This window comes from Hoplias malabaricus, chromosome 10 (assembly GCF_029633855.1).
Source record: "Hoplias malabaricus isolate fHopMal1 chromosome 10, fHopMal1.hap1, whole genome shotgun sequence".
Classification (NCBI taxonomy): domain Eukaryota; kingdom Metazoa; phylum Chordata; class Actinopteri; order Characiformes; family Erythrinidae; genus Hoplias; species Hoplias malabaricus.
The window spans coordinates 8,329,191-8,344,676 of record NC_089809.1 but is presented as its reverse complement, the minus strand read 5'-3'; the positions used below and the strand labels follow the sequence as shown (position 1 = coordinate 8,344,676).

At 42.5% G+C, this 15,486-nt stretch overlaps 1 protein-coding gene across 1 annotated transcript; it reads right to left on the bottom strand.

Annotated features, from left to right (window-relative positions):
• Positions 1-7,025: 7,025 nt before the first annotated feature.
• LOC136708326 (ictacalcin-like) lies at positions 7,026-9,351 on the bottom strand. The gene is made up of 3 exons (XM_066682806.1): positions 9,211-9,351; positions 7,641-7,786; positions 7,026-7,292 (listed from the first exon to the last, which is right to left on the bottom strand). Exons 2-3 carry the CDS (start codon positions 7,776-7,778, stop codon positions 7,146-7,148), a joined length of 285 nt encoding a protein of 94 aa, XP_066538903.1. The 5' UTR covers positions 7,779-7,786; positions 9,211-9,351; the 3' UTR covers positions 7,026-7,145.
• Positions 9,352-15,486: the final 6,135 nt, after the last annotated feature.

Below are 15,486 nucleotides of genomic sequence, written 5' to 3'. Positions count from 1 at the left end.
TATATATTATTATTTTTTATAACATATTTGGGTTAGTTGCTTAACCTGCTTATAAAATGATGTGTGTGTATATATTAAAAGATTAGACCAGAAATATTCACAAGCTGGAATCAAATATGAATATTATTATTAATATTGGGTTTCCAAATAAGTTTTAAAGTGTTTTTTAACATACATTTGTAATTAAAAATTCAAACATCCGCATTTTATGGTAACTGTTGAATAAATTGCCACTTTATTTTAGTTTTCACAAAAAGAAAACAGCCAAGAAATTAAGGAGCGTTTTTTGAATAAAGGTAAAATATTTTAATATTCTGCAACACTTATCAAGCAAAAGTATGTTTGAATTTTAAATGACAATTAAGTGTTACACAAAAACACTTTAAAACATATTTGTACACCAACAAATCCAGTCCAAGATCTTAATGAACAGACAATTTTCATAATCTGATATGAACCTGATAACAGTCCACCGAAAAATAATAAATATGAAAATCATTGCTGTAATTTTCACCACGATTAAATTTAATGCACTTGTGAGTCTTTAAGGTGCTCAAAGGTCTAAAGCTCCACCCACACCCTGAGCAGTAGTAAGGTTTCTCTCCGGTATGAATCTGCTGATGTCGTTGGAGGGTGCATCGGTCACTAAAACCAATCCCACACTCCGGGCACGGATGCGGTTTCTCTCCAGTATGAATTCGCAGGTGTGTTTGGAGAGCTCCCCTGTTTCTAAACCTCTTCCCACAGTCTGAACAGTTAAAAGGCTTTTTACCTGTGTGAATCAGCTGGTGTCGTTGAAGATTACTCTGATTATTAACACACTCTGAGCAGAAATATGGTTAGTCTTCTGTGTGAGTGAGCTGGTGTCTTTGAAAGCTACTCGGATGTTTAAAACTCTTCCCACAAACTGAACACTGATATGGTTTTTCTCCAGTATTAATTCGCTGATGTTGTAGTAAGTGACAGCGCTGAAAAAAAAACTCTTCCCACACTCTGGACAGTGGTGACTTCTCTTCCTACACGTACTTTCCACGCAATCAGAGCTAGGGGATGTCTGCTGAGAGCTGGAGATTGCTATGGATTCCATTTTCTCACATTTAATATCTCCTGAGTTTATAACTGTGAGGATTTTCTCTTAGGGGCAGGAGAAGACTCGGACTGCCATGTCATTTATGTCTGGAGAAGAGATAGAAAACGGAGGCATTAAAATAGCATTGTTGCAGCAAAGAGAACAAGACGTAGGTGAGAACTGAAAAGCGTCTTTAGGGAAAGTCCCTACCTAAAATAAAGACAGACTAGAATAGCTAGAGTGACACAAAAGCACAATCCAATTATTTTTAGAATTTAATTTTAAAGTTTATTATACTCTGTGAGGAGTGTGGTGTGTTCTCCCTGTGTCTGCGTGGGTTTCCTCCCACAGTCCAAAAACACACGTTGGTAGGTGGATTGGAGACTCAAAAGTGTCCGTAGGTGTGAGTGAATGTGTGAGTGTGTGTTGCCCTGTGAAGGACTGGCGCCCCCTCCAGGGAGTATTCCCGCCTTGCACCCTATGATTCCAGGTAGTGTCTGGACCCACCGCGACCCTGAACTGGATAAGGGCTACAGATAATGAATGAATGAATTATAATTTCCCAGTAATTTTAAAATATATTTATACATTCATACAGACAACAATACGTTTGTACAACAGCCAGAGCACTAGCACAAATTGCAGATATTGTGCAATCATTCAGTTTAAGGAATTTGTTATAAGTCACACCATGTCCATACGGTTTCCAGATGCATGTTGTTGCTATCCAAAGTAAAGCATACATCTTCATTTCATGATGAATGAACCAAATAGAAATGCTCCAACACTGACTTCAATTGAAAATTAAGGTTTTTTCCCTTCTTCTATATAGTAGTCTCACTATTTTGGAGATATATATTTTTCTTTTGACAACCAAGTCCAACCATGCCCATATAAGGAATTCTAAATGGAATTTCTCTATAACAAAATGAATATTTGTTTGGAGAATCACTGCCAAACAAAATGAAATAAATATCAGATTTATGGGTACATTATTTATGGGTGTCGTAGCCCAAAGTAAGTGATCTATAATATTTGTTAAAAATTAAATCTAGACTAATTGTATATGACTATATTTGTATTTAGTTAATGATTATATATCTGTGAAAAAGTTGTGGGGGGAGGGGAAATTGCACAAATTTGTGAAAATAAACACAGAGGAAAGTATATAAAATTCTATTCGCGGGGGAAATTCATGAGCTGCTTCCGTTTATAATGTTCAGAGCCTCACGTTTAAAAATCTGATAGAATATAAGGAGTCGTTTAGTGTGTAGCGCCGAAATGTGTAAAACAAATAATGTAAACAATGTACCTCTTTCAACACAGGGCTCTGAGAATCTTCTTCTTCTCCGCTTTACTGGATAAACTCAGCGTAGAGACAGCGCCTCCCCTGGGCAAAAGGATAAAGGCATTTTTGGCACAAGTTTTGCTGGAGTTTTTAAAAAGTACCTACTCACTTGCCAATTTATTAGGCACGCCTACATTTTTGGTCCACCTTGTAGATGTAAACTCAGAGATATTTCATCTGTTCCAACAACTTGTGGGATCCTTTAGCCCCGCACCACTGATAGTAAGACAATGTCCACAGTACTGCCGGCTATTCTCAGCCCAGCAATGATACTGGTGTTTAAAAACTTCAGCAGCACTGCTGTGTCTGATCCACTTCAACAAGTCCAACACACACTAACACGACACCACCACATCAGTGTCACTTCAGTGCTGACAATGATCCACTGCCCAAATCATGCGCTGTGGTGGTCCTGCAGGGGGCTAACATATGCAGAGCAACAGAAGGACTACCATCTGTAATTGTAGAACTACAAATTGATCCTATTTGTTCAGTGGAGCTGATAAAAAGAATAATGAATTTAGAAACAAAGGGATCATATGCTTTGTCTGATTGGAGAAAATTAAAATTAAAATTAGGCAGCAGGGTGGCACAGAAGGTAGTGTTGCATTCACACAGTTCCAGGGACCTGGAAGTTGTGGGTTCAAGTCCTGCTCTGAGTAACTGTCTGTGAGGAGTGTGGTGTGTTCTCTCTGTGTCTGCGTAGGTTTCCTCCGGGTAACTGTCTGTGAGGAGTGTGGTGTGTTCTCCCTGTGTCTGCGTGGGTTTCCTCTGGGTGCTCCGTTTTCCTCCCACAGTCCAAAAACACATGTTGATAGGTTGATTGGCGACTCAAAAAAGTGTCCGTAGGTGTGAGTGAATGTGTGAGTGTGTGTTGCCCTGTGAAGGACTGGCACCCCCTCCAGGGTGTGATCCCACCTTGCGACCAGTGATTCCAGGTAGGATCCACCGAGACCTCGATCTGGATAAGCGCTTACAAACATTGAATGAATTAATACAATTAGGCACCCTGGTAGCATATAGTTCGCTTAGGGAAAGTTTGAGGTCCACTGCTGTTTTGCACAGCGTTTCCTGGGCGGACCACCAGTGATTAAGCCGTATTTTAGACCAAATGCCACATTTTAGCATTTTTCAAATTCACTAATTTTTTATACATCAGGTTCTTTAGTTATTCTTTACTAATTAGATTAGTAATTAGATACAGCACAGTGTCCATATTTTCAGCATAATTATTTTCTATTTCAGGCATATAAATTATTATATCTTTGTTGTTTGTAATATTTGTATTAGTTTGTTTTCCAGAATAAAAGTCTCTGTGAATGTAAAATCTGTTTGAGGCGATTATAAATGAGTTATATCCGGTACAGGACAGTAATCTGAGTGCTCCGATGGTGGACCAGCAGTGGCCTACAGTCATTTTATGACAGTGGACAGATATATGCTCACTGTCTGGACTCAACTGACTCAATGCTTCAATTAATATTTGAATTATTTGAATGTTTCACTGGGGTTTATGAATTCATTATGAATATCTCATTAATAACTGAATTAAAATGATTAATTAATTTAATTATTTAGTCAATTATCACCTATTTCATTGTCCTGGCGGTTGTGGTAATCGAACCTGAAACCTTGTGGTATTTTGACCCCAGAACTGTTCAATTGTGGAAAAGGAGTAGAATATATCCTTTAAAGGAGGAGTTCTTTATGCAACCACAAGAGGGAGACACATCCCTTAATAGATTATGTGAAAAAGGTGACATCTTAAAACGCGTCTCCTGCAAACAAAAACAAGTCCTGTACAGCTCTAGACTTTGCTTCAGTAGGTTGAAAAGCCCTAATAACTATATATATGTTTATGCCACTTATCAAGGATATGTATTTGTCATTTTTTAATAATTAAATCCATTGTTTGCTTATTTCCATGTATTTACAAAACAGATTATCTCAGATTTCTACACTCTGTTGGCCTCTTTCACCCTGTTCATCAATGCTCGGGACCCCTCCAGGACCTCCACAGGGCATGATTTGGGCAGTAGATCATTGTCAGTGCTGCAGTACACTGATGTGATGGTGTCGTGTTAGTGTGTGTTGAACTTGAGTATGCACACTTTGTTTTGCCCTTTGTTTGTTTGACAGTGGTCAGGACCCCTACAGGACCAACATTATTTTGTGGGGAAATCATTTACAGCACTACAATGACACTGGTGTTTTGGTGACATGTCAAAATATAGCTGGTTTAGTCAATAATGATGGAATGCTGCCCACCAAAAAAGTCTTTCTACCCTCCTATGAGCCAAATTTTAAAATAACATCTCATTCTAAATCTCTACATATATTATATATATCAGGGCAGTGCAGCGATGCAGCAGGTCACAGTCACACAGCTCTAGGAACCTGGAAGTTGTGGATTCGAGTCCTGCTCCTCTGTGAGGAGTTTGGTGTGTTCTCCCCGTGTCTGCGTGGGTTTCCTCCGGGTGACTGTCTGTGAGGAGTGTGGTGTGTTCTCCCTGTGTCTGCATGGGTTTCCTCTGGGTGACTGTCTGTGAGGAGTGTGGTGTGTTCTCCCCATGTCTGCGTGGGTTTCCTCCGGGTGACTGTCTGTGAGGAGTGTGGTGTGTTCTCCCTGTGTCTGCGTGGGTTTCCTCCGGGTACTCCGGTTTTTCTCTCTCTCTCTCTCTCTCTCTCTCTCTCTCCATTGAATTGTGCAAAGCTGTATAAGGTGGCCTGATACATTTATTTTCCCCATTTGTGCACTTAATGCTCCCCTCTTGTAAGCCTGCACGAGAGGATATTTCCTCCCCTGAAGGGAATTACCATGTTAAACCAATAACCAGAATTAGTGCTAATATCAACTTGTTAAAGACTTTATGTTATGTTTACATTTCTATATAAACCTTTTATAAATAGTCTTGTTTAAAATATTGAGCAACCCACTTGCTCTCATCTTATTCCTTTAGAATTAACCTGTTTTTTTATTTTTCAAATGTTAAAGTTAGGTCGAAAATCTATGCAGAAATAAGTCATTGGAAAGACATTAACAGTCGACACCACTTAAAGGGATGTGACGCAAAGTGTGTACGAAATCTGTTCTCAGCTCTGTGATCCCTTGAACACTTTAGTAACATTATCAGTATACAGGGTGGGCCATTTATATGGTTACACCTTAATTAAAGTAACATTATCAGCATCTGAAACTACGGATACTGGAAGCCTGTGCTAGCATTTCTCCTGCGGTGTTGCTATCAGTGTGTGGAGAGTGGGAGAAGAGGGTTGCATTGACAATCCAACACAATGGGCAGCACTTTGAACACATTTTATAAGTGGTCAGAAACTTGTAAAACACTCATGAAAGAATAAAGTTAAAACCAAGCACACCATTGTTTTTCTTGTGCAATTCCTAGTAAGTTTGATGTGTAACATGACCCTCTTCCCATTGAAAAAACAAAAATTGGATCCAAAATGGCAGACTTCAAAATGGCCGCCATGGTCACCACCCATCTTCAAAAGTTTCCCCCCTCCCATATACTAATGTGCCACAAACAGGAAGTTAATATCACCAACCATTCCCATTGTATTAAGGTGTATCCATATAAATGGCCCACCCTGTATATTACATGCTTCAAGGAAGCCCTCAGATCTTAGGGTTAAAACTGGGATAGGGCATCTATCTCACTCCCCCCCCCTCACTCCATCTCTCTGTCTCTCTCTTTTAATTCATTCGTCTTTCCTCACCCATGTTTACACTCAGCTTTAGCAGACGTGTGTAACCTTAATCCAAATTCAAAGGTACAAACAATGTAACTGTACTTTAACGGTACAACAGTGAGTTTAAACCCGGTAGTGTCCCATAAAGGTACATTACAATCTCTGCTCCAGAAGGAGAGAATATTTATGAGATTTCTTATAGAATTGTGTAAAATAAAAGAACATAAGCCCTGGAAATGAAATGGAATATGAAATCAACATTCATTCATTTATTCATTCATTCATTCATTATCCAGTTCAGGGTCGCGGTGGGTCCAGAGCCTAACTGAATCATTAGGCGCAAAGCAAGAACACACCCTGGAGGGTTCATGAAATGAACATAATTAGAAAATCTTCAATTATCATAGAATTAGGTACAGTTACATTAAGAGTTACAGGTTTCTGAGACATTACCCACTTTAAAGGCAACTTAAGTACTGAGTATGAATGAAGTGGAATTTCTGAGTATATCCAGCACCATCTCTGTTCATATCAGCACATGAACGGAATTGTGTATCAATTCTTTCTCATGTTCATGATCATTTCGTTCTAAAATAAAAAAGCTGAATCTCTAAATTTAGTGCTGTCCAATCACAAATCAGCCCAGCAACAACATTATAGTTTGAAAAAAAAAAAAAGTTAATGCACAAAGGGGAAATTCCTTGGAATGTTTTGGAAACCATTTTTTTTTCAGGGTGCGCGGCAAATTCCTAAGTCTACATCCATGCTTTGGTTTTTGTCATTGACTACCTTTTCAGCAGCTGTTTTTGAATGCAGTAAAAGTGTCAGTATTAATTCAGTAACTAGGCCCCATCTCAGTCTCAAAGTGCACTGAATCAATCACCAGGAAACAAAACATGTTAAAATATTTTATTTCAAAATTTCAGTACAGAATGCTAAAACATTTCTGTTCACGATCAGGCAAAGATTATAAAGGGTGTGTGTTTATGTGTGAATGTGACTACGGTGTGTCCCATATTATTACTTCTTTTGGTCTTTAAAGAAGTCATTGCAGAGCATTGTGAGGCATGCCACCAGGGTGACGTACTCCTGGAAGTCCACAGTTCCATCAGCATTAGCGTCCAGGTCCTTAAAAATTTTATCCAATGCCTTTTGATCTGTGGTTTTCTGTTACACACACACACCCACACACACACACGCACACACACACACACAAAACACATGCAAACAAACAAAGGCAGCTATTAGCTACTTGCCTAAATAATCACTCAATTGCCTCAATAATCTTAAATAGAATTACTCACATGTTGTGACATTTATTGAATAGTGTCATTTCTATCTAAAACTATATCACATAGCAAAAAAAAAAAAAAAAAGAATTGGCACAATGGAAACATTTGGGGTAATGAACGATTTGATTCTAAGCTACGTCTGAGTTCTAATTGTTCCAAACTAGTTCCAATCTTATATGCAGTTACCATGCTACTTGTTAAACTCTTGTTAAGCACTTCTCACCCCAAAAATTTCTCCAAGCTCAGCAGAGAGCAGGTCTTTAAGCTCCCCCTTGCTCAGGGTATACTTGTCTCCTTCCTTGCCAGAGTACTTATGGAAAGCAGCAATCAGCATTGCCATGGCCTGCTGTATCTGGGACATGTTTGCTTCTGGAAAAGAAAGAAATCATAATTGTACAAAATGTTTTGTTTCTTAAATGCGTTCTCTTTCTTGTTTTGATTAACCACAAGAATACTGAGATGGCAATCTATGATGTGAGACTTTATCGTCTTTATGATAAATACACAGTAAAGTGCATGCAAAAATTAATAGTATGCATTTCACTTCACAAAGGAAATAGTGCTGAGGACAAGTGTGACTTTCAGTAATTTGCCTTTGGAGATCATTCTTATTATATTCATAGGTGGAATATTTTTGCATATAATATTGCATGTATCTTGGCACTACATGATGCAAAGCAGAAAAATCTCTCACATGATCTCTCCAATAATAATTCAACACAACTTCCTTTCCTTGCTTTTGCCAGATCTTTAACGCATGGCCTTATTAAATATAGTGGAAGAGGCTTATTGGCATAGCGCCAGATCAGGGGAATCAAGACAAGCAGGAAGTGAAATCTCTTTAAAAAAAATTCAGATGCAGCCAGCGACTAACAGGAGTGCCACGCCCTGCTTTGGGCTAGAAGACGTTAATTCCTTCTGACAATTATTCAAATGAAATGAAAAGACGTAGTGAAAGAAAGAGGGGTGAAGAGAAGGGTGAGGACATGAAAGAATGAGGGAGGTTAAGAGGAGTGGTGAAGTAAATGACTGGTTTATACCCAAGCAGATTACGGCCAACGCCCTTCACTCTACAGTGTAATTAAATTGTTGGGTTAACGAAGGAAGAGAGCAGTTTCAAGATTAAAACAAAAATAATGCAAAACAGTTGTTGCTAAAATTACAAATTATGTTGATATGTTTACTTTATTCAATGCACTTTTTTGGGTTTATTTATATATATATATTCACCCAAACACAGAAACACAGATCTCATAGATGTTTGGGTGAAATGAGGTGAAGGAAGGAAAGAAACAGCCAAAAACAGAATGGAAAAAAACAGGGAGGAGTGTATTTTGTGTATGTGAGGGAGGGAGAGAGAGAGAGAGAGAGAGAGAGAGAGAGAGTAGGGAGGGAAAGCGAGCGAATGAGGGAGGGAGGGAGAGAGAGAGAGAGAGTAGGGAGGGAAAGTGAGTGAATGAGGGAGGGAGAGAGAGAGAGTGTAAGTTTACAAGTTCCACAGAGCTTCTTGTCTCAATGTTCGCAACGAATGGTACAAAAGCTAAATAAAAAAAGCATGAAAAAGAGAAGCTGCATTGTGTTGGAATAAAAGACATTTACACAGCATTTGTGCAAACAGCAAGATTTAGTTACAATAACATTTCAAAAGATCAGACTCCTTTTTTTCTGCAGAAAGTTTCTCCAGATGAAGATCCGTGGAAGAACATCAGCGAACACGTACGGTACCTAAACTTATACTCACATAACTTATTAATGCACTCACAAGAAGTTTTTCCCACTTTATCCCCACTTACCTTTGATTTGCACTGACACCACGACAACCAACAAGAAAGAGAGAGATGGAGGGAGTGAGGGAAAGAAGGATGAACCTGCTGTTATATGCCCCTAGCTGCCACACCCTCTGGCCCAATCGGTTCTACCCGCCCAACCTCAACACTAACTCCCTCCTCCTCTTCCTCTTCCTTATCCTCCCTCTTTCGATGTCTTTTTATGGCTTCCGGGTGTTGGAGGTTTACAATAGCTCTGTAATTACCACCAAGAAATGCTAAAGCATCTCTGCTGGTCCTGCCTTTTCTGAAACAGAATGCGGCTTTGTATTTCTGCCTCAAGCTACTACAGGAACTCTGTCTGCTTTGTTTTTTATTGTGCATATTTTTTGCTTCTTGAAAACCTTTCAAACCCACAACTAATTAAACCTTCTGTTAATAGCCAGGAGGTATTCTGACATACTCTTAATAATCAATCTACAGTTAACTGGTCCAACGTGTTCAGCCAGATTCAGTGAAGCCACTAAGACTTGAGCACACAATAAAGCTAGGTGTGTCTGAAAGAAAGACTGCAACGTATTATAATAATCCAAATACTCTTAAGAGCAGTGGGCAAACAGAAGCACCTGCAAATTAAGCAAGTTAAAAGTGCAGATTACAGGAAGTTCGGCAAGGAATAAAGATGAAGCTTTTCTAATAATAAACTACTTCAGATGCATTGAGCGAAGTCTTTAAATAACACTTTTTAAAACCGTCTGAGGAGGTTTTCTCACTATTTGTTAGCTCTTGAGTCTGTTTATACACTTACAAACCAGTTTAATGTGTTAACAAAGCTCCAGTGTCTGTAAACGGGGGGGAAAAAACGGTCTGAGTCCGAAATGCAAGGCTATCCATTGGCTACAGTGTCCAAGTGTACATCAAGGTGGAAAATCAAGATAGGCATTGAGTGCATGACGTTACCAGCTGTAGAAAAACCTGTAATATACACCATACATACTTTAACACTGCAGTTTATAGTTCATAGGAAGAGTTCACTACCTGTCCTCTACAAGGAGGGATTATAAATGAGTAATTGTAAGTAAACAGTTAACAAATTATCAGTGTTAGACCATAAACCCACACCACAGCCCTGTATCATTCAGCAGATAAAACTAGCAGTATGATGTCATATAAAGGCATGGTATGATCAGGTGTATTAGGTGGCCCTTGTGTGTTCTCATGTCCCGTGCAAAAAAGACACAGTACACACCCAGTCGTCAGGGTTAGGTGACACTGACAAAATGCAAAGTACATATTCTAGTTACAGGAGGACTAAGTAGAATGAAAGGAAGAGCATGTGGTAATATGTACACAGTTTCTTTTAGCCCTTTAGCCTGCACTGTAGATCCACACAGTGTGTGGGCAACATTCAGGCTTCAGATTTATGCAGCGAGTCACGGTGGGTCTTCTTTCTAAATATAAAATATTCAGATATAAAATATGTCCAAATATAAAGCTGCTGCAATCATCAGTTTCACTGGCCTCCGATTCACCTCATCAGAGGCAGGTTTATAATTTAGCTTTTACCAGCTCTGGGCTTGAGGTCAGTAACGAGAGCACAACAGATAACAACGATGGCTAATTACAGTTATGAAAGCAGCTTGTATATAACTGTTAGGGGATCTGAGAGTTAGTTAACATTAATATTAGCTGTGTTTAGGTTGTGAGAAAGTGCTCTAAACAGGCAACAAGTTAACGTTAGCCTCTAGCCTTGTTCCAAACTGCACTTTCTGTAGTGCAGTATGTAAAGTTCCGAAGTGTGTTGTTTGGGACACAGCCTCACTCTCTAACAATAACATTAATCAAATGCTTTTCCACATCATTATAAATGTGGAACAGCATTTGAAATGTGTTTTACCGCCTTATCTACAGGAATCAGCTTATAGCTAGCTAATATTTTGGGAATGGGGCGGGCTTAGATTCAGCAAACTCTGCAACTCACCCTACGCCCTGCACCTGCCTTTGCTCATTTTTGCACAGACTGAAAAGTGAAAAACTGAAGTACAGTTTAATTAGAGGCCAATTTTCTGTATTTTTGAACATCGATGGTAATGTTGTATCTGGTGTTGTAATGTTAATCTGCTGATTTAGAGACAGAAGTTGATATTATTTCAATAAAATAGAAAGTTTTTTTTGGGGGGGTACAGGTGTGGCACGGAAATTCTCCTTCGTCTGAGGTAAGGAATGATAGAACAACTGGTTTAACGGACCAGCAGAAGCAAAATATGAGAGAAAATGTAAAACACCCACCACACCCTTTTCCTACCCATAGCCACAAAATTTTAATTATCACCCATTGTTTAAATCCTAACCGCCTATGGCCCTTTATGATCCGATCAGCAACCAGCTACCCATAACAACTAGGGATTGAGTACTCATGAGTACACAAACTACACACGGATCATTGGGTAAATATTTGCTGAATATAATCACATGGCCTTCAAAGTCATTTGGAAAAGCATTGTCACTTAAAGACAACATTCACATTCATTGTAATAATAATAAAAACTTAATTCAGGAGATGTATCCTCAACATTTGCTAGCTCTCCAGTCTATTTGCGTTCTGGAAACCGGTTTTAATGTACTGCTCCACCGTGAAAGACAGCGAGGCCCTGAAAGTAAACAACTTCAAAAGAGAATTGCGTTTCCCCACAATGGTAGATGTCCCCTTTTACATCCAGGAGTCTGCTACTACATCAATAAAAGCAATCACAAACACGTTTATGCAGTGGGAAAGCCATACATAATTTCTGTGCAGGTCTCTGTGCAGTGTTCTTTGGGCTCAAGCGCGCCACAGATACTCTGAAAGACCGAGGGAATGTGTACAGTGTTCAGATGAGCCCACTGGCCCATCTGGACTCTTATCAGTGAAATATCCATCATGGTATTGGGTGCATCAATGCATACAGCGTATGTAACCTGCACGTGTGAAAAGGTAATCATATTCATCATCATTTTTTTCATCATCATTTTCTTCTCCGCTTCTCCATTTCAGGGTCGCGGTGGCAACAGGGCGAGCAAAGAAGCCCAGACGTCTCTGTCCCTTGCAACATCCACCAATTCCTCCTGGGGGATCCCAAGGCGTTCCCAGGACAGCCGGGAGATATAATCCCTCCAGCGTGTCCTGGGTCTACCCCGGGGCCTCCTTCCAGTTGGACGTGCCTGGTATACCTCCAGTGGGAGGCGTCCAGGAGGCATCCTGATCAAATGCCCAAACCACCTCAACTGACTTCTCTCAATGCGAAGGAGCAGCGACTCTACTCCGAGCTCCTCCCTAGTCACTGAGCTCCTCACCCGATCACGGAGAGTACGCCCAGTGACCTGTCGGAGAAAGCTCATTTCGGCCGCTTGTATCCGCGATCTTGTTCTTTCGGTCATTACCCAGAGCTCATGACCATAGGTGAGAGTGGGAACGTAGACTGACCGGTAAATTGAGAGCTTTGCTTTATGGCTCAGCTCTCTCTTCACCACAACGGTGCGGTACAGTGACCGCATTACTGCAGACGCTGCACCTATCCTACGGTCAATCTCACCATCCCTCTTCCCATCACTCGTGAACAAGAACCCGAGATACTTGAACTCCTTCACTTGGGGCAGGTTCTCACCCCTTACCTGAAGGGAGCATGCCATCTGTTTCCGGGAGATAACCATGGCCTCAGATTTGGAGGTGCTGATCCGCATACCGACCGCTTCACACTCGGCTGCAAACTGCTCAAGTGAACGCTGGAGGCCTCCGTGCGAAGAAGCCAGAAGAACAACATCGTCCGCAAAAAGCAGAGATGCCACCTCCCGAGATCCTCGACAGAAGCCCTCCTGCCCCAGGCTACGCCGCACCACCCTGTCCATGAATATCAGGAACAGGAGTGGAGATAAGGCACAGCCCTGACGGAGTCCAATGCCCACACTGAACAAGCCTGACTTACTACCAAGGATGCGAACACAACTCAAACTCTGAGAGTACAAGGACCGTACGGCTCGCCAGAGCGACCCTGGCACCCCATACTCCTGGAGCACCTCCCCCAGAATCTCTCGGGGAACACGGTCATATGCCTTCTCCAAATCCACAAAGCATGTGTAGAGTGGAGTAGCAAATTCCCACGCCCCCTCAATCATCTGTGCAAAAGTAAAGAGTTGGTCCATAGTTCCACGGCCAGGACGAAATCCGCATTGTTCCTCCAATATCCTAGGTTCGACTATCGGACGGATTCTCCTTTCCAGCACCTTTGCATAGACTTTCCCCGGGAGGCTGAGAAGTGTAATGCCACGATAATTGGCACACTTTCTCCGGTCCCCTTTTTTGAAAATAGGAACCACCACCCCGGTTTGCCAATCCAAAGGCACCGTTCCCGAGGTCCATGCGATATTGTATAGGCGTGTCATCCAAGACAGCCCCACAGTATCGAGTGCCTTCAGTAACTCTGAGCTTTTTCACCACCTCAGTGACTTCAGCCAAGGAAATGGAATCTGACCCCCCAGACACTTCTGGCCCTACCTCCTGTACAGGAGGCATGTCTCTCAGGTTAAGGAGTTCCTCAAAGTGCTCCTTCCAACGCCCAACAATACGCTCAGTCGAGTTCAGAGTTTCACCATCCTTGCTGAGCACAGCTTGGACAGTGTCCCCCCTCCCCCTCCTGAGCTGTCGGAGTGTTTTCCAGAACCTCTTTGAGGCCGCCCGGAAGTCATTCTCCATGGCCTCTCCAAACTCCTCCCATGCTCTGGATTTTGCTTCAGCAACTGCCACAGCTGCAGCCTTTTTCGCCTGCCGGTACCCATCCGCAGAATCGGAAGTTCCCCGAGGCTAGCCAATCTCGAAAAGCCTCCTTCTTCCGCTTGACAGCTTCCCTCACCCCTGGTGTCCACCAACGGGTTCTTGGGTTGCCGCCATAACAGGCACCGACAAGCTTTTGACCACAGCTACATGCAGCCGCTTCCACGATGGAGGTCCGGAACAGTGTCCATTCAGACTCCATTCCCCCTACCTCCTCCGGAACATGTGAGAAGTTCTCTCGGAGGTGAGAGTTGAAATCCATCCGGACAGAGTCATCTGCCAGCTTTTCCCAGCACACCCTCACAATGCGTTTGGGTTTACCAGGTCTGTCCGGCAGCTTTCCCCGCCATCGGATCCAACTCACCACCAGATGGTGATCGGTTGACAGCTCAGCCCCTCTCTTTACCCGAGTGTCCAAAACATACGGCCTCAGGTCAGAAGACACAACCACAAAGTCGATCATTGACCTTTGGCCCAGAGTGCTCTGGTACCAAGTACACTTATGAGCAATCTTATGTTCGAACATGGTGTTCGTTATGGACAAACCATGGCTAGCACAGAAGTCCAACAACATCACACCACTCGGGTTTAGATCAGGCAGTCCGTTCCTCCCAATCACTCCTCTCCAGGTTTCCCAGTCATTGCCAACGTGAGCATTTAAGTCCCCCAGCAAAACAACAGAGTCAGTGCATGGAATCCCCTCTAGAACTCCAGTCAATGCCTCCAAGAAGGCCGAATACTCTGAGCTGCTGTTCGGTGCATACGCACACACAACAGTCAAAGTTTTCCTCTCTGCAAGCCGGAGCCGCATTGAGGCGACCCTCTCGTTTACTGGGACAAACTCCAGCTGTACAGGCGCCAGCCGGGGACTTGTGAGTATCCCCACACCCGTCCGGCGCCTCTCACCCTGTGCAACTCCTGAGTAAGAGAGAGACCAACCCCTATCGAGGAGTTTAGTTCCAGAGCCTACACTGTGTGTAGAGGTGAGCCCAACTATATCTAGCTGGTATCTCTCAACCTCATGCACCAGCTCTGGCTCTTTCCCCCCCAGTGAGGTTATGTTCCACATACCAAGAACCAGTTTCCGCTGACAAGTTCCAACGACGCCAGGGGCCCCCTGCCCCCGCTCTGTGCCCGATGGGCATTGCACCGCACCCCTACTCTGGATCTTGCGGGTGGTGAGCCTACATGATCCTCCCACGTTGCCATTTCGGGCTGAGCCCGGCCGGGTTACGTGGGCTGCCCAGCCACCAGGCGCTCGCCGTCGGACACTACCCCCAGGCCTGGCTCCAGGGGTAGGTCCCGGTAACCCTTTCCCGGGCAGGGTACACTGAATTTTAATGTGTGTACTCATAGGAATGCTTTTGGATCATGTTTGTCTGGATCTTCACTCCAGACCTGTTCGCCATGGGAGACCCTACTGGGAGCTAACAGCTCCCGACGACATAGCCCTGGAGGTCATGAGACCACACAAGCCCTTCCGCCACGACAAGGCC

What these genes read in the sequence shown, in the direction of transcription:
- LOC136708326 (XM_066682806.1), bottom strand. Translation starts at nt 7,778, where the DNA reads ATGTCCCAGATACAGCAGGCCATGGCAATGCTGATTGCTGCTTTCCAT. An exon ending in AGCTTGGAGAAATTTTTGGG is followed by an intron (nt 7,293 to 7,640) that starts GTGAGAAGTGCT and finishes TGTGTGTAACAG; the next exon opens with AAAACCACAGATCAAAAGGC.